Source organism: Lipophrys pholis (assembly GCF_963383615.2).
Source record: "Lipophrys pholis genome assembly, contig: SUPER_23_unloc_1, whole genome shotgun sequence".
Lineage (NCBI taxonomy): Eukaryota > Metazoa > Chordata > Actinopteri > Blenniiformes > Blenniidae > Lipophrys > Lipophrys pholis.
Window position 1 is genome coordinate 857,728 of NW_028292329.1, and position 19,152 is coordinate 876,879.

The following is a 19,152-nucleotide window of genomic DNA, read 5'->3' on the forward strand; positions in this document are numbered from 1 at the left end:
CTGTTCCTCTCGCTTCACGGTGGAGCGAAACGGAGAGGAGCGGGTTCGAGGCTGACAGGGACGTGCAGAGCTGGCAGGACGGGGATGTGGGGTTGGAGACACAACAAGGAGATACGGACAGGGGGTGACAACTGAAATCTGAATGCCCTGGGGGTTTGGTTTTTTTTTTTTGGCGGGATCTTGAAAAGACGACACGTTGAGGCAACCAAATGGTTTTACACACATCTGAATGACTGCCCCTGGGACGTTTGGCAACATTTCAAATTGGCGAATAGCCAATATCTTGTCTTTACTTTTCGTGACGATTGCGAAGTGGCACACCAAGCGGTGACGTCACCGCTCCTCGCTCAAACAGGGTTGGGTTAAAGTCTCACCGGTGCACCGTGGCGCTTTTCGGACTTCATCTGAGCAAGCAGGTCATTCAGAATCAAATCAGGACATCGTTTCACAGACTTTTGACAGTGCGATGCGGTGGACATAAGACTTCAAAGCAGCCGTCCGGCGGATGAGGCATGGTGGACGAAAGGGAGAACTGGTAAAAGACAGAAGATTCTGGAGGCGACAACAACACCACACGGGACGAAAACAAGAGGCGGAGGCAGAAAGAGAGGACTTGACAAAAGGACGATGGTGGGCGTGACTGGGCAAAGGGGGTGGGGGGGTGGGGGGGTTGGGGGGGCACCCCAGGATGGGGGAGGTCTACCATCTTTCTCTTCTGTGTGGTGAAGCTTGGATGGATTCCTCCTGCCAGACCTCCATTTACCGAGCCGCTTGAAGAAATTCTCCTCCTCGTCCCTGCCGAACTCCGGCCCGGCCGCTCCGCCCTCGGACAGCTTCACTGCACTGGTGAACTTCACCTGGCACACAAACGGGAAATGGTTTTCACTTTTGGGTTTTTTTCCCAGAGGGAATTGAACCTGCAGCCTTCTGATTGGGACATCAGACGTCACCGCACAGACGGATACAAGCGCATTGGTAACCACGGAACATTTACGCTACATTTACGCGACAACGTCTCAAGTGAAAACGCAACTTTTTTCGTTTTTTTTTTTTTCCAGTTTTGGTTTCAAAAAAAGTTTGGCGTTTTCACAGCAACGTTTTAAAAATGACGTACGTTTCGCCACAGAATTGGCCGAGATACTAAACACGATGTGGCGGGTATGTTGAGCCAAACGGAAGACTGTTTGGGCCACCGAACTCTAATGCACTTAGAAAAAAAGAAAGTCAAAAATCAAAGTTGAGATTTTATTTTTTTAATACAAACTGGAGACGTCTGTCCAGTTGTTTGTTTGTTTGTTTGTTTTTAGCTTCCAAATTCATTTGTTTTTCTTCAGTTTTGTCAAACGTCAACAATGGGAGAAAAACGGACATTCTAGTTGGACAGACGACCGAGTTGGATTGTTGTCACGGTGGCTGTCAAAATAAAACTCCCAAGTCCCAGGAGGATATGGACTGGGAGTCATGATACTCTGGAGGGAAACATTGTTCTGATTGAACATCTACTGAGCATGTGCGGAAAAACCGTTCACTACCTTTCCGCTATCTACATAGGGACCAAGTCCGAGTGCTTTTGAAACTTTTGAGTTTTCGCCAATTTACACGGCGACGGATTTGGCGCATTTTTTCGAAAAGTTTCACCTCGGGAGCCGTTTCTCAATAGAGTCGTGTCGCGTTTTAGCGTTAACCTAAGCCTAACCCTACCCGAGGGCACATGCACCGACTCCGAAGAAGAACTGTGCGGTAAGGATGTTTCTGGTTTACGGAATCTGTTAGACCACGCCCCCAAACCTTCGAGCTCTGGCGTATGAAGGAGAGTCGATCCACTGAGCTGATGTCGAGCAGGTCCTCGACCCCATCGGTCAGCCCAGAGAGAGAGGACCGTTTCAGCCAGTTGCCTGGAGACACAAAACGTCAGAGGGCTCCAGTGAGGGCGGAGTTGTGAAGCCGCGCTCCTGAACTGTACAGACGGCGTGCAAACAAAGGCGCGACGCACACAAATTCAGGGTCGAGTCAAAGAGTCACAGACCGGTGTCGGAAAAGGTACAAAAAAAAAAAAAGAACTCCATTGCTTGCAAAAGACCACGGTAAGACAGATATTTGCAAATCGACCTTTTTACAGTACGTCTCCAGAAACAGGGCGGAGAGTACGAACTGTAAAGCCGGAGAGGAAAAGGTAAGGAAGCTCGGGATGAACGAGTCTGAAGTGATCGGGATGGACGGTCAGTTGGACGTCCTGTTGAATTTACGTCGTGCGTTCAAACTGCACCAATCGGATGCGTGCGTCTCGACGTGAATAGAAATGACGGAGGAAATGGCAGAAAAGCTGAAAATGATGTCGTTTTCATGTCGGGCCACTTGTGGGTGCTGTTTCAACCGGAACGGTCACGTTTTGGTCTAAGGTGTCAATTTGAATTTTTATTTATTTTTTTTTTTGGGACGATTTGCAAATACAATGTGACCATGTGACCCAGGTCTGGAACAGTGATGACCAGTACAGACACAGAGACACTATGGAGATGGCGCCACTTCCACATACGTAGGACAGAGAGAGTGAGTGGTTGGCGGGCGGTCCGACGGCATGCTGGGGCACAGAAAGGAACACACACACACACACACACACACACACACACACACACACACACACACACACACACACACACACACACACACACACACACACACACACACACACACACACACACACACACACCACACAAAAACAGACCAAAAGAGATGGAGTGACTGGGCCCCGAAGCAGGAAGCGTCAGACAATGGACAATAAAACACACGGGGTTAGAATGGATGTTAAAGCGACAGCATACTGCAATGACACACATCTGCCTTGTGATTCGTTCCGTACTCGTCTTTCTTCTTTTCGGGGCAAGTTTTTAACAACACACCCCTCGACGTGTTTTGACGGCGTTTGAGAAAACAAACTTTTCGGACGGAGACGAGAAGGTGTTCACAGCTAAGAAGGGGTCTGTCGCGCCGATGATGTAATAATCTTGAGTCATGATGTAATAATGCCTTTTGCTCTGAATGGTTCACTGCTCTTTCGGAAAACTGCGTCGTATGAGAGACTTGTTTATAAAATAAATGGGAACTTGGACATCTGTGCAGAGATCTGCGAGCCGACAGACCAAGAAGTAGAACTTAACGTATATACTGTGTCTGACTTGAAGGAAGCGATATTGAATTTAATTTAAAGTGCGACAGTTAATTAAAAGGAAAAAAAAAAAAGTTTCCCCGACAGATCATTTATCTTATCTTAGTATAATACTATCTTTTGTCCAATTACTTGTATTACTGTTGTCAATTTGAACTAATGTCAATTCAATTCCTGTAATACAATTTCTACTTTTTTCTGTACCTTATGAAATTAATGTAATTTCATTTTCAATATATTTTATGTTTCTATGTTACGGACTTATATGATCGAAACAATTCCATTTAAAAAATGGGAGAACACGTCGAAAGTACGTTGTAAAAAAAAGCCTACTTGCCTGAAAAAAAAAAGAAAAGCAAAACGAACAAACAGAATGAGCCGGTTGATCAGTCGACGGTAAAGCACAACGCACCGATCGGCAGCTTCAGTTTCTTCCGGAGTGAAATGCGGCGGGATCGGGATCGGGAGCGCCGGTCGGTGGTGGTGCCGGAGTGCGCGGTGGTGCACTCGGAGGTGTCCTGCTCCGATTGGCTGCTGGTGTCGCTGGCGGCGCTCTGCGACTTGAACATCTTCCTCCAGAAATCCTTCCTGCCCAGCAGAGCCCCCGGGATCTGCTCCTCGCTGCAGGGACAAGAGAAAGACGAAAGACAAAAGACCAAAAAAAATGGAGGATTTGAATGTATGTGAAAGACAAAAAAAACTCTACGAATTGATGTCTCTTTGATACGGGAAGCAACGGTTTTCCTAAACGTGGGCGGACGCGCGGGCAGCTTGGCCTCAACATAGATGGCGCTGTATGGGCATGCTGTGAGAGGGACACTCACTGTTCGGGTGTCTGGGGGGGTCTGCTGGAGATGTAGCTGCGACACTCATCTGCAGCACTGGACACCTGACCCTTCTCCCCGGACACACCTGCCTCAGACCTGCACACACACACACACACACACACACACACACAGCCCAAGACAGACCACCGAGCTGGGATGAAGCTTGCCATGAGATCTGAAAGCCACTTATATGTGCCCAACGGGTGTATTTTTGTTTTCTCGGTTTGATTCACACAACTGCATTCAGAGTGTATTTGGGACAGAATTAATCTATACGCCGATGACACCACGCTTTTTGTTTTTTTATCATTCTCGTCAAGATGAATCCTCCTTTTTTTTTCTGCATTATGGGGTTAATACATGTATCATTTTCAGATATTTAATAGGTTTATATGAAGCGAAAAAAGGAGATTCAGGTGGTATATTGGCAGAATTCCTATTAGAAAAGGCCTCTGCAGCTATTTGATAATGGGACTACCTTGATTCCTTTTTAAAAACCCAATATAAAAAAAAAAAATGCTTAAACCAAGTGTGGTATCAACATTTAGCAACACACGGGTTTGTTTCCTGTCTGTGATGGCCTCTGACATGCTGATTGTGTACCGTCACAATTTGAACTGCAACCAAAAAAAAAAAATCAAATTGTCGAAAATCCTCAGAGCACTACATTTTTGCTTCAGGTTGCGTTCATGGAACCAACCATGTCTTGTGTGTTTGGTTTAATTGTTTTTGGGGTTTAAAATACTGGTAACTACTGAGAATACAGGAACCTGTGTGAACTAATGCAGAAAGAAATTGACAGTCCTGTATGTTAGTAATGTCACTCTATTTAAAGTTTTGGTTCGTAAATTACAGCGGAGATGATAAACAAGCCATGCTACCAACCCAGCAATCTTCTGAAAGCCTACTAAGGCCCGGTTTACGCAAGCGTTTTCGTTTCAAAAGTTTTGCATTACATGGCAGTGTCCACGAGAACGGTAGAAACGCTGAAAATGGTGTCGTTAGCCTGCCAGGCCATGAGTTGGCGCCATTTGATTTTGTCATGAAACCACACACACATGCGTGCAGAGAACAATACTAGTACGCGTAAGAAGCGTTTCACACAAGTTGCATTTTCGTTTGCTTCCACGGCCACGAAGTTGGACCGTTTTTGCAAAGTTGCATTTTCCACTGTTTCCATACAGATGAAGTGAGTACGTTTTCAAAAAGTTGCATTTCACAATGGTTTCTAAGGCAATAAAGTCGGCGCGTTTTTAAAAAGTTCCACCATGGGAGCCATTTTCATAAAGTTCAGTTCAACTTAATTCACTTTTATTTATATAGCGCAGTCATCTCTAGGTGCTTTAAACAAAGAGCAACCCAACACTGTTTCCAAGGCAACAGAGTTGGACCATTTTGGAAAAGTTAGGTTTTCCTATGTTTCCATACAGATGAAGTTGGAAAGCTTTCAAAAAATGTACGTTTCACCGGCAATGGAGTTGGAGCATTTTTGAAAAGTTCCACCATGGGAGCCATTTTCCTAAACTTACGTTATCCCCCATTTCTACGACAACGGAGTGGGACCTTTTTTGGAAAAGTTACATTTTTCTCTGTTACCATACAGACAAAGTTGGAAAGCTTTCAAAAAATGTACGTTTCACCGACAATGGAGTTGGAGCATTTTTGAAATGTTCCACCACTGGAGCCATTTTCCAAAAAGTTGTGTTTTCCCACGTCAGTGTGTTACTAAAAAGTGGAGTTTTCCAGTTTTTGGGGCAGTGAAGTTGGACCGTTTTTTTCCAAAAGTTTCACACGTGGAAGCCATTTTCAAAAAGTTCCGAAAGTTTTCACTTGATTCCATCATGTGAACGGGGCCCGAGTGGAAGAACTACTCGCAATTTAGTTGTGTTTGAGGTAGGATTGACGTATCGGGCTCCTGGTCGGGACGACAGCTTGTCACATAAGTAGCTTTCTGGAAATAAGAACGTCAAATCTCAAGCAACAGAAAGGACAGATGCAGACAAGACAGAAAAACCAACAAAGAGTCAAGCGGTGATGAGAGGCGCAGCTCTGATTGATCATAAAGGACGAAATTAGAGCCTGGCGTTCCCAATCAGCCGAACTGGGGGAGGCCTAGCGGTCAGTTTGAACCTAACGGGTGCCTTTCTGTCCACCGGTTGGTCGGTACCTCCTCGGTCCGGGCTGCTTGGCCTCGTCCTTCTCCTCGGGCTTCTTGGTGGTGGCGACCTTCTCGGCGCTGTCCAGGAGCGCGCTCAGCGCCACCCGGCGAAACACGTTCCCGTGGGCCTCCTTGATAAACTGCACCAGCTGGCGGATGTCGCAGTACAGACCCTGGAACACGGGGTGAGAGTGTGGGGGGGGGGGGGGGGGTGAGTCGAGAATGAGAACGACACGGTGCTCGAAAAATTACTTTGCGTCACCCCCGCGGCTTCCGCGCACGCTTACGCGCAGGAATGTGTCGTGTGCTTTTGACGAGGCTCCAGCTTGTGAGTGGGCGGCGTCTGATTCGGTGCCACGGCGAGGCCCGCTCCGCAAGGCGTGTCAAACTTCCATCCGGCCGTGCCAGCCCAAAGGCGCTCAGGACGGCCACGCACCGTTTGACCGTCCAGACTGAGATAAGAAGGACTAGCAGGTATTATACTGAGCCAAGTATACGGCCGCGAAAAAAATCCGGGTTCCAACAAATTTGGCTTTGTTTGGAGATTTTAGAGACAGCGTCTCGACCAGATGGCATGAACTGAAACGCGCTTCTGACATCACGTCCTCCAACGCCGTCCTTCGATCCATTAAATGTGTCACGGCCAAGCTGTGCAAGACGTCTTCCATGGAAACAGCAGAAACGCTGAAAATGATGTCGTTTTTTTTTGTTTTTTTTATGTCGGGCCACAAACAACACACTATAAACATTAACAGTGGAAGTACTTGGACAGTCGTATGGACAGACGACCAAGTTGGATTGTCAAAATAAAACTACCAAGTCCCAAGAGAATATGGACTGGGAGTCAGGACACGACGGAGTAAACCTTGTTGCTGTTGCCCATCCCGTGAGCGTTTCCAGCGTTTCCAAAAAGTCGCATTTGCCGACGTTCACTTGGAGACGGAGCCCGGGGGTTTTCGAAAACTTTCGCTTTCCCCTGTTTACATGGAGACAGCGTTGTAACATTCTCAAAAAGTGGCGTTTTTTCCCTGTTTCCATGGAGACAAGGTAGAGGCGTTTTCCCAATTACATGGAGATGGAGTCATAGCGTTTTCGAAATGTTCCGTTCTGCCCCATTTACATGACGATGGCTTGTTTTTAAATAAGTTGCATTTTCTCCAGTTTCCATGGACACAGAGAAGGAGCGTTTAAAATCTTGAGATGGCGCGTTTTCATTTCTCCCCTTCTCCACTCTAGCCTTTTTGAAAACTTGCGCTTTCCCCTATTTCCACCGACACCGACTTGGAGCGTTTTCAAAAAGTTCTCCGAGCGCGGTTGTCGCGCAAACGGACCCCCAAAACGTGACGTCACCGACATGAAATTCAAACGTGCGAAAATGGTCAGTCTGAGAATCTTTTGAACAATTCGACGACGGCGGGACGGACGGCCGCGACTCGCCACTCACGAGGTTCTCGGGGCTGTGCAGCTCGTGCGTGGTGGACGCGCAGCGCGTGATGAGCGACTTGAACATGCAGCCCACCACCACCGCCTCCATGTTCTGCGCCACCGACTTGTTGTCGCCCGTGGTGAAGTTGTTCCCGAAGCCCGCCTTGTCTGGAAAAGCAAACGGGGGAGGAGGGGAGGGAGGGGGGGTAGGGGGGGGGAGGGGGTAGGGCAAGGCAAGGCGAGACCACCAGGAGGTTTAGTCGTCGCTCTCCACAAGTACCGAGTCCATACAACGGGGGGGGGGGGGGGGGGGGGGGGGGGGGGGGGGGGAGGAGGAGGGATGGGGAGCAGGTGGGGTAAAAGGAAAAGGGCCGCATGAAAGCATAATGGGGGGGGGGAAGCAAACTGAAAAGGATTCTGGGTAAGAGGGGAAAAAATATATCCATGCAAGTGGCTAAAGGCTGCTGTAAGGCTTTCTTGAGTCTCTCGGTCCAGCGAGATGAAGCGTAATGTCCAAACTGAGCCCAGCTGCAGGCCAGAGTGAGGGGGTGCAGCAATGAAAGCGGTACCGAGGGGGGGAGGGGGGGGGGGGGGGTCTGATTGGTTACTGCTCAGCGCGAACGGCATTGACTGGGATTGATTGATTGATTGATCATGGGTATCTACCGATGTTTCGTTTTTTCGCCCTCCTGGACCTCTCACCTGCACTGCCGTACTCTGCAAAGAGAAAAGAGGCGGGGCACAGGTTGATTGACATCAGGCCAGCACAGAGAGGAGGCGGTGGCACCCCACCCCCCACCACCACCACCACCACCACCACCTCCCCGAGGAGGCCGACCAGAGTCACACACACACATTAAAAAAAAACTCAACAAGTTGCCCTGTTCACTTTCATAAAAAAAAAAATAAAAATAAAAACACTCATCGGTTCAGCAACTTGCCAATTGCATCAGAATTCCGGAATGACAGTGGTGACAAGATAATACTTCCATTTTTTTTTTTTCCAGTGCAAAACTGAATTGGTGTGTACAATGTGTCTCACTGCTCAGCGATCAAAGCGCTGATCGAGCAGAGACGCGGAATGGGCAAAAGCTTTGGATTGGCAAGTGTACAGAATGGATGAGTGAGGAAGGAGGAGGAGAAAAAGAAGGAAAATGGAAGCAGGAGGAGGAGGAGGAGGAGGAGGAAGACCAAAACGGACAAGCAGAGACACGTGGAAAGAGTGGGGGGAAAAAAAAACCCAACAACACATATATAAACAGAGAGAGCGCTGAAATGCAAAGCGCGGGGGGGGGGGGGGGGGGGGGGGGGGGTGAGACGGCCGTGGAACCATTCAGCTTTGGCTACCGAACCGGACTGTCAACGTTTCGCCGATGCGCTGCGTTGATTGAAAGTTCCAACTTTTGAGGGTGGATGTCGGGTGTAATCAATAACTCAATTAACTGCCACACGGGGCTCTTACATAAAGTTATACCTCAATGAAGATTTGACCGTGTATTTATTCACAAAGTCCTTTTCAAAAGGACTTTTAACTCTTGGGCTTTGAAACAAGTAAAATCTTTGAAAAAATAGGGGGGGGGGGGGGGGGGGGGGTATCCCGAGTAATTGGGGGGAAAAAATACTAACAAACTGCTATAACAGCTTTTTAAAAAAAAAGAAGTTTAAAATAACTTAAATAAAATAAAAAGAAAGAAAATTGAAAAAAAAAAAAAATCACAAAACTGCTTTAAAAAGAGCCAAAATGACTAAAACGGCTGAAATATCGGAAAAAGACGGCTGAAACCTCTAAAGGTACAAATACCCTAAATACTATCAGCACTTCCCTGCTCTCGTCAGCGCCCGTGCTCCTTTATTCTGAGGTGAGTGTGTGTGCCAGGATCCCCGCGGACACGCCGCATACTTACTGTCGGTGATGGGCTCCATGCAGAAGCCCAGCAGTGCATGCAGGAAGTCCACAATGTTATTGAGGGAGTCTTTGTTGACATACTCGCGCATTGTCTGACGGAACTGCACCTTGTCCAGCTTGTAGAGGTTAGTGAGGCAATTCTGGGCCTGAAGACAAATAAAAATAGTTATTTTTTAAATATTAGTGGTTGGTAAAAAAAAATAAAAAAAAATAAAAAATAAAGACAATTTGCAGCAGCAAGTACACTGACGGCGGTGTAGTTAGTATGCCGGGCCACTGGAGGGCGCTGTTGCTCGCTTTTGTAACAACACCACGCAGACATGTGCGCAGAAAACAATACGATATAGACGCGAACGAGAGAACCTGATATTCGTAAGGACTGATCGGACGCTGTGGGGGGTGGGGTTGGGGGGGTCAAATAGAAAAGGACAGACCTGCATCCGGAGTCGGTCCCCCGATAGGCCGCGGTGTCCCTCGCCGCAGCCGTAGGCGCAACCCAGAGACTTAACGATCTTGATGAGCATGGTCAGAGCCAAGCGGTGGGTGCTGAAGCCGGAACTCTCCTCCTGTTCAGCGAGAGGGAGCGTTTTAACCGTGGATCAACTGATACAAGTATCGGGTATCGGGTCCGACACTGCTGCGTGGAGTACTCGTACAAAATCCTCAATACAATCTGGCGGGTACTACGTGATGTCATACAGGGCACAAGTGATGACAGCGGGTTGGAGATTATTTGATGATAATGACATAAAGCAAGAGAGAATATAAAGTGAGTACTTGTTTCGGTACTTATTATCGGCAAGTAGCTAAAGGTTTATACTCGTAATGATACCACGCAGACATGTGCGCGGAAAACAAACTGAACAAACAAAACAGACTGAAAACAAATACCATCGGTACTTGGTATCGGCAAGTAGCTAAAGGTTAGTAGCCGTATCAGTACTTGTATCAGTACTCGTATTGGCAAGTAGCTAAAGGTTAGTACTAGTATCGGTACTTGGTATCGACTAGTAGCTAAAGATCCGTACTTGTATCGGTACTTGGTATCGACTAGTAGCTAAAGATCCGTACTTGTATCGGTACTTGGTATCGGCTAGTCGCTAAAGGTTAGTACTTGTATCGGTACTCGGTATCGGCAAGTAGCTAAAGGTTAGTACTAGTATTGGTACTTGGTATCGGCTAGTCGCTAAAGGTTAGTACTTGTATCGGTACTCGGTATCAGCAAGTAGCTAAAGGTTAATACTCGTATCAATACTCCTATCAGTACTTGATATTGGCAAGTAGCTAAAGGCTAGTACTAGTATTGGTACTTAGCATCGGCTAGTAGCTAAAGGTCAGTACTCGCATGGGTACTTGGTATCGACAAGTAGCTAAAGGTTAGTACTCGTATCAGTACTCGGTATCGGCAAGTAGCTAAAGGTTAGTACTCGTATCAGTACTCGGTATCGGCAAGTAGCTAAAGGTTAATATTCATTTTGGTATTTAAGATTAGCAAAGTACTTCTGTCGGTACTTGGTATCAGCAAATCGCTAAAGCATGGTATTCGAATCGGTATTCAATAACAGCAAGTATCTGAAGATTAGTACTCGTCTCGTTAGTATCGGCATGTCGCTAAAGGTTAGTATCGGTATTAGTACTTGCATCGACAGTCGCTATGGGTTCGATTCTCTCCCACGAGGAGACGAAACACACCTTCTTGTCGTTGTCCTTGTTGTTCTTCACGTCATCCTTGCTCCCCTGCCCACTCCCGCCTCCACTCCCCCCTCCTCCGCCCCCTCCACTGCCTCCGTCCCCGCCTCCGCCGGCGCCGGCCATCGGCCCCCCGCCCTGCGCGCCTCCTCCAAGCCCCTGCCCGGCCGGGTCCTTGGCTCGGCCCTCCTGGTTCTCCTTGTTGTCGGGCTTGGAGAGTTTCTTCCCCATGCCGGGCACCACGCCCAGCTGCAGCAGGCAGTCGATGATGCTGAGCGCCACGTCGCAGATCCTGGAGCTGATGTCGTGGCTGAGGACGGCGTACAGAGCCCGCAGGACAGCCTGGAGAGGAGCGCGCACGTTTGAGCCCGTCATGTCGCAGAGCGCGAGAGTGTGCGGCGGGCCGCCCCACTCACCGTGAGGTCCAGCATGCCGTTCTTCAGCACAAAGTTGTTGGTCCCCTCGATGTTCTCGCCGTCCTCCAGGCAGGAGTAGTTGATGCAGGAGTCGGTGAAGCTGCGCGGCAGGTTGGCGCAGGCCAGCGGCTCCACGGGGATCTCGGGCACGGCGACCGGCGTGCACAGCTTCTTCATGTGCTCGGTGAAGAAGTCGGCGTAGCCCACGTTGAAGGAGGCCACCGTGGTGTTGAACGCCGCCATGGTGATGGTGGAGATCTGGGATCGGACTTGGGGAAACGACAGTTGATATGCGTTCAGCTTCTTTTTCCACCTTTGTCCAACTCTGGGTCTCAGAGTAAGCGTCCGTCCCTTTCCTGCACACTGTCTCAGAGTCTCTTCTATATTTGTCTTGTTTTCTCACTGGACCTCACACTCTATTTATGTGGAAATTAGCATTCTCGCCGTTATATAACGCTGACCTATATTTCTTCTGCTCTGCCGAACAGAGCCAGTCATACAATCAGAGAATGTTTGATATTGCTTTGTCCTTACCTTATTTTAAAGTGGCCTTAATCTGTGAGGTACACACACACACACACACACATATATATATATATATATATATAAAAAAAATGTGTGAGTGAATGTCTATTTACCATTTATATGTATTTATAATTTTTGGAACTCATTTTAAGTTACGTATCATGATTCATATTTATTTATTTATTTATTTATTTATTTATTTATTTATATATAATGGTTTTTTATGATATTTATTGATTAATATTTTAGCTAATTTGAATTTATGTAGCATGATCCGTATTTATTTATTTATTTATTTATTTATTTATTATGCTATTCACAATTCCACCAACCTCGTTGAACAGCAACAGAAAGACCTCAGCATATGTGACAAACATCATAAAAAGAAATTCATATATATATATCTATATATCTATACATCTCCACGCATATATACATTTCCATAAATTCTGAGTGTTCAATTCCACATTTCCCCAGCTTCCCGAGCTTGATTCGTTCCACTGGAGTCCCATTTCTGAACATTTGCGCTCACCCTCTTTGACGGTGTTGTCGCTGTGGCTGTTGGAGTGGTCGGGCATGTCCCGGAGCAGGGAGTGGTGGGAATGCGAGTGCTTGGCGCTCAGGCTGTCTGCGTCTGCGGCTGTGTCGGTGCTGCCCCTGCGCGTGAACTTGCCTGTTTAAAAAAGGAGGCGGCGGAAACAAGAGACAAGCAAAAACGTAAAGGCAAAGTTCTTCTGGAACAAATAACACAAAAACAATGTCAAGTAATCGGGGGTTAATAAGGGATGCGGACGTAGTGACCTACGTCACGAGCGGAGGGGATGCTATCGCTACACCCACCCATGATGGTGGCCTGCCAGCCGCCGCGGTCCAGACCCCGCCGGTCGTCGCCCAGGCCCGAGAAGCTCCCGAAGGAGAAGGTGCTCCGGGTGGGCGACACGTCCAGGTGATCCTCGTGCAGCAGGAAGGGAACGCCCATACGCCGCTGGCGCTTCTTTCCCGTGTGGTGGAAAGGGATGGAGCCCTTTCTCTCGCGATCTTCCCGCCGGTTCTTGAACTGAAGCGGAACGGGAGAGTTCCCGTCACCCTTGCATGAACGCTGGACGACGGTCTGACGGGGGCTCGTCTCGACAGCTCACCTTTTTGAAGATGTTCATGCCCAGGTCGGAGGACAGGTCGGGGACGGCCGAGCGACGAAGGTTCGTCAGCGAGACTTTCGCAAACGTCTCCGAGCTCAGAGACTTTCCTTCTTCGTTGCATTTGAGACTCATATCCTGCAAAGAGCGGCAACATGGACATCCGACATCTCCGAGGACCATTGGCGAAGCTCGTCAGAGACTTTCGGTTACCTGAGTCTTGTGCGTGTTGACGAGCGAGGGGGTGGCGGCCACCATGGAGCTGCTGCGCGGCCGCGGCAGCGGCGTGACCAGGGGCTCCGGCGCTCGTTCGGGCCTCTCCTCCAGGATCTGCCTCAGGCGCTGCAGGTAGTACATCAGCGCCCAGTGCACGCCCTCCTCCGTCCAGTGCGGCTGCAGCAGACAGCGCAGCACCGCCACGTCGAAGTAGGTGGCGTAGCGGGCCCGCTGGGCCAGGGACGGCGGCAGGCCGGGTGGGGCCGACGTCCTGGAATCACAGAGAGAGGCGTCGTGGACGATGCAACCACCTGGACTGCGGCGACCTTGACCATTCATGGGGTTTAATGCTGTGGAAGAGTACCGAGCGGTAACCCAACGAAGGTTCTAAGAGCCTGTGTCCAACCGATAACCTCCGGCCATCTTTAGCTCGAGGCTAATGAGCGTTCACCACTAAGGTTCTGAAGTCTGCGCGGTCAGTCTGCTGGAATCCACCGCTTCGGGCAGTTTTCCGTACAGTCCCACCGCTACGACCGAGCATTACAGTCGATCGTAAACAATCCTGTTGTATTAGTCTGTCATCAACCGCTTCATTAATAATGCATCAGAGGAGGATGGTAAACAAGGACAGCCCCCCCCCCACCACCACCACCACCACCACCACCCCCCCCCCACCCCCTCCACCCCAAGCATCACTGCGAAGAGAGAGCGGCAGGCGGCGGCGAGGGAGGCTGAGCCTACGTGAGTCCACTATAAATAAGCCGGGAATGAAGGTCAGCGGCTGTGAGCCGCAGAGCGTTGCACACCTCTGCAGACGGCGGAGGGGAAGGGGGGGGGGGGGGGGGGGGGGAAGGGGGGGGGGGGTACTGATACCCTACAGAGACGGAGACGGAGGAGGGCATTTAATCTCGCCCGACTCGAATAAATGGAGCGAGACGAGCCGGTCGATATCGACACGAGTCACTTTGAGAGCGGACAGCCAAAGGGAGGCTGTATCGCGTTTCAGTGTCTGGCTGCTGTTGTGACAGGTTGCCATGGCGACCCCCGGTGACGACAGCCGCCCCGGAGACGCGGCAGCCCTGTGCGGTCGCCATGGAAACTGCCTCAGCATCAGCAGCAGCTCGTGCGAGCGCCGGGGATGAGTCGGCGAGTCTCAGCGAGAGGGAGAGAGTGAAGATTTGGATGATGAGATCAGGATCTGCTCACGATGGCCAGTTGTACCAACACTCCATCTGCAGCGTGGTGCACTCCTCCACCCCCCCGTCCTTACTCCTGCAGCGTTCCGGACCAGTTTCCATACAGCGGCTTGCGGAATTCCCGTCGGCAACACATACAAGAAAGCAACTAATCTGCCTCGTGTGTGCAGAGGGGAGGATTATTCCCTCAGATTGGGGCTTGGGTGTGTGAGGACAGAACTCGGGGGAGGGACGGCAGAGGGGCTTATTTAGAGTCCCCGTCAAAGAGGGATGACGAAGAGGCATCGGAGCGGCTCGCTCGGTTGTCACATCGAGTTGGGATGAGGCTCGCCGGCGCCACAGCGCAGATCCAGACCGAACGGCGCCAGGTCTAACCAAAACCGAGCCAGGCGGCGTCACGCCGGGACGGAGACTCCGCCAGCAGCAGCCCTGTGAGGACATTACTTCAGCATAATTAGCCTGGTTATGACGGGGCCTGGTTACGACGGGGCCTAGAAAGACCGCTGCCAAGGCACATATCTGGCCTCATCGGCGACAAAATCGCTTGTCGATGGTTCAGGCATCGTCTCATGACGCCATTGAGACCCTGTAAGGACGCTTGGAATCTGAGTGGAGACATTCTGTCTCGGTGCTTTTCCCTTTTATTACACGACGACGGGTCTCAGCTTCACACAATGGATGGTGATCAGTTCTGGCTGCACGCAGGATTAATAACCTTCTATTGAGCAAATCAGCTCGGATGGAATCAGTTCAAATGTAAAACATGATTTTTCATCATTTATGGGATCATTTATTTATACTTGGATTTATTTAATTATACTATTTCATTTTCCATTATTTATTTTTCATGTGTAAATAAATCTTAAATATTATTTATTTATTTATTTATTTATTTATTTATTTATTTATTTATTTATTTATTTATTATTGGTATTGGTATTATATTACTATTATCACCAATAATAATGATAATGAAAAACAAAAATAATAAACAATAATAAAATTTAATAATAATAATAATAATAATAATAATAATAATAATAATAATAATCAACAACAACAACAACAACAACAATAATAATAATAATAATAATAATAATAATAATAATAATAATAATAATAATACCATATTCTTACATTTTACAACTTTCCAAAATTTATTTTTGAAGTGTAAATAAATCTTAAATATGTATTTATTTATTGATTGCTTGATTGCTTGATATTGTGTAGATAGAGTAAACTATCGGAATATTGTATCAATAAAAGCAATTGAGTATTGACCCAATCAAATCCAACTACAGCACTTTAACAAGAGGTTGTAGCACAAAGTGCCTCACATACTATCAAAATAAAGTACGTGAAGGTGGTGCTGCTGCTGCTGCTGCTGCTGCTGCTGCTGCTGCTGCTGCTGCTGCTGCTGCTGCTGCTGCTGCTGCTGCTGCTGCTGGTACTTTGTGTTAAATCTTTTTCAATTCATCCATTAAAATATGAGTAAATGTATATTTATACGCACATGCCGAATTTTGAACTCACCTCCTCCACCTTCTGATTCATACTCTAATGTTTGTTGGTTTAATCCAACTTAAACGTGCGAGTAAAATCAAAAGTTTTCAGTGTTCTAAATCCTAATCCAGATTACACGGCTCTACCTGCGCCGCTGTTTGTGGACAACAGAGACTGCTCACTTCTTCTTGGAGGGACCTTTGACCGGCGGCTGCTGGGAAGGCCCGCCTTTCTCCACGGAGTTTCCACGGCGACAGCTCTGCTCGCCGGCCACCGGGGAGGAGGAGGAGGCGTCCGATTGGACGGCCTCGCAGACCACCTGGAAGCCCTGAGGAGGCGGACGGACGACAAAAGCAGCGGTTGAACAAACACAGAGAGACGCTGCCGGGCGACTCCAGGTTGGCTCCCGTCACGCCGCTAATGAATATCATCACCCCCGGTCCCGGAGGGGGCGGAAAGCCTCCGTCAACACAGGAAGCGGCGCCCGATAAGATGTGAGCCGGCTCACCGTGGGACCAGGGTTCCCAGATCCACAGGGGCTGCACTGGTTGTTGACAGGGGAGTTCCTCTTGGCTGGGGGGGGGACAGATTATGTCTTAGCGATGGAATACAAACGGCCTGAATGCAGAAGGGGGGAGGGGGGGGGGGGGGGGTCAAGGGTTTGATTCTCTCACCCGTCACGATGTTTCGGACGGGTTTGATGAGGGCGGTGAAGGCGGGGATGTCCGGCTGACGGTGCTCCCACATGGGCTGCCAGATTACCAGACCGCTGGCCAGTCGGAAGGTCAGATCGGACTCCTGGGAGAAAAATGAATAATTAATAAATAAATGATAAACAAACTTGTGTCGGTGATATTTTCATATATTGTCATTTCTGATGGTTTTTTAATCTCGTTTTAACATCATTTCCTGCCTCGTTCTGGCTCAACCTCTAAATAACCTCTAAATAACCTTGAGATTCTAACTTTTTTTTCCTTTATGCAGATGAACACGTCAACATTTTCACAATAAACAAACAATTAAGGAAGACGGCTGCAATTTCAATATCTTAACGGTGTAAAATAGTGAAATGTCAAAAGAAAGCGGGGAAAAATAAATCACTGTTTACTTTAGATTTTTACAATTTTCTTGATGGTTTGGCCAAACTGGAGCCTCTTGCGGGGCCGGTTCTGGCCCACGGGCCTCATGTTGGACGCCCCTGATCTAGAACCTTCTGGAGATCTAATCCCAAACCAACCGACAAATAGAATCTCTCGACTTCCGAGAGCCTGAAGCGGTCATATCAAATATCTTGACAGCGTCTTGGAAGTGATCGTACTTTACAATAATTTAACTTGACCCCAACGTGTGTGTCGCCCCCCCTCCCCAGCTCCCCCACCCCACCCCCACCCCCCGGGTTCCACACGGACCTTTATCCGGTGGATGAGCGGCGCGAACAGGAACACGAACAGCTCCACCGTGGCCATGCTCTTGTGGAACAGCTTGGTGCGGGCGTGCTCGTCGTCCTCCAGCAGCGAGCCGCTGTGCCGCGGCCCCGACCCGCCCAGGGCGGAGCTGGAGCCCCCCGGGGACGAGCCCTGGTTCCCGACGGGCTGCTGCTGCTGCTGCTGCTGCTGCTGCTGCAGGAAGGCGCTGCTGCTGCTGCCCGCCGACCAGCCGTGGCCCAGGCTGGGCTCGTGGTTGCACTCCTGCGCCGCCTCCAGCAGCATCCAGTGGAGCGTGTGCAGCAGCTTGGTCTCGGCCACGCCCAGCTTGTCCTGGTGGCCTGGTCGAGGGGGAGGTCAAAGGTCAGGAAGGGGAGATCGATGTCCCGGCTGATTAGTGAGGTGATGAATGGGGAAGGGGGGGGAGGGGGGGGGCAGGTGTCGGTGGGTGGCGACTTCTCACCTCCGCTGAGAGTCGATTTATGTCTGTTCGCTCTGTCACCTAACATGTCTGGTTCTCTTCCTGTTTATTCTTATTCTTTTCTGTGTTTGTTTGTTTTCCCCCCCCGGAATCCCTGTCCAGCGCGTCGCTCACCCAGCTTGTTCCTGTTGGACAGCAGGATGGACGTGCAGTGGAGGACGTGGGGCAGCGCCGCCTGGACCAGCTCCCAGCGCGAGATGCTCTGGATGGCCTCCGACAGGGCCGGCGACAGGCCGTGGAGCTTATTCTCCACCAGGACTCGCTCAAAAGACTGGGGACGGGGCCAGCGAGCGAGGGCGAGCGAGAGAGAGAGAGAGAGAGAGAGAGAGAGAGAGAGAGCGAGACATCAGACTGACAAGCCTCTGTCTCTGAGCAAGGCAGCGACAGTGGCGCCTCTGTTCAGATCTGGAGAGGCGTCATTATGAATATGAGTTCCCTGAAAGGGTGATGAGGTTTGAAAAACCAATTGAGTTAATGTACAAGCAGGTGCATTAAAGGTACAAACAGATTAACCCCCCCCCCCCCCCCCCACACCCTCCCCTCCCCTCCCCCCCTTTTTCCTCTGACACACATTACAGACAAGGCTTACCACACAAGACGCCTCATACTGCTTCCCCAACTTTGGGCGCAGAAACGCGCTGAAGATAGAAGATAAAAACAAAAATAAAAAAGACAAAGCAGGAGGTTAGATCACCTGATGTGACACAGTCACGAGGATAATCTGTGCAGCTGAGGCACAGCTGCTGCTTCCCCCCCCCCCAACTTTAGACACAGAAACGCGCTGAAAAACGTATATAGAGAGGACTTTCAAATACAAAAATAATAAAAAAAATGTAGGTTTGGACGTACTGGTGCGTCACGGTTGGAGAAAACAAGATTATATCTTTTTTTTTTTTTTAAAGTTGTGTCAATAATGGAGAGAAAATGGTGCATTTGTGCGTCTCGAGCGGGATTAAATGGGATTTTTTTTTTTTTTTTTTTTTACAGGTGTGACATTGCGCATTTTACGGCACAAAAAGAAAAGAAAAAAAAAAAAACACCTGTTATCCAGCCGCACTGACCTGGTCTGCCTCCAGAGGAAGGT

The 19,152-nt window shown here is 49.1% G+C and overlaps 1 protein-coding gene across 1 annotated transcript in view; it reads right to left on the reverse strand.

The window, feature by feature from the left end:
* unc80 (unc-80 homolog (C. elegans)) overlaps positions 1–18,706 on the reverse strand; it is a gene marked incomplete at both ends in the record, with an annotated part of 42,052 nt that extends 23,346 nt beyond the window's left edge. Inside the window, 21 exons of the mRNA XM_080493602.1 lie at positions 704–857; positions 1,789–1,895; positions 3,579–3,787; positions 3,991–4,089; positions 6,161–6,324; positions 7,596–7,744; positions 8,243–8,293; positions 9,481–9,628; positions 9,917–10,048; positions 11,175–11,513; positions 11,588–11,856; positions 12,645–12,785; positions 12,953–13,169; positions 13,252–13,386; positions 13,462–13,735; positions 16,346–16,491; positions 16,672–16,736; positions 16,838–16,961; positions 17,573–17,928; positions 18,183–18,339; positions 18,658–18,706. Coding sequence (XP_080349728.1) covers positions 704–857; positions 1,789–1,895; positions 3,579–3,787; positions 3,991–4,089; positions 6,161–6,324; positions 7,596–7,744; positions 8,243–8,293; positions 9,481–9,628; positions 9,917–10,048; positions 11,175–11,513; positions 11,588–11,856; positions 12,645–12,785; positions 12,953–13,169; positions 13,252–13,386; positions 13,462–13,735; positions 16,346–16,491; positions 16,672–16,736; positions 16,838–16,961; positions 17,573–17,928; positions 18,183–18,339; positions 18,658–18,706 — 3,485 coding nt within the window. The remainder of the gene's footprint in view (positions 1–703; positions 858–1,788; positions 1,896–3,578; positions 3,788–3,990; positions 4,090–6,160; positions 6,325–7,595; positions 7,745–8,242; positions 8,294–9,480; positions 9,629–9,916; positions 10,049–11,174; positions 11,514–11,587; positions 11,857–12,644; positions 12,786–12,952; positions 13,170–13,251; positions 13,387–13,461; positions 13,736–16,345; positions 16,492–16,671; positions 16,737–16,837; positions 16,962–17,572; positions 17,929–18,182; positions 18,340–18,657) is intronic.
* Between the last annotated feature and the right edge of the window lie 446 nt (positions 18,707–19,152).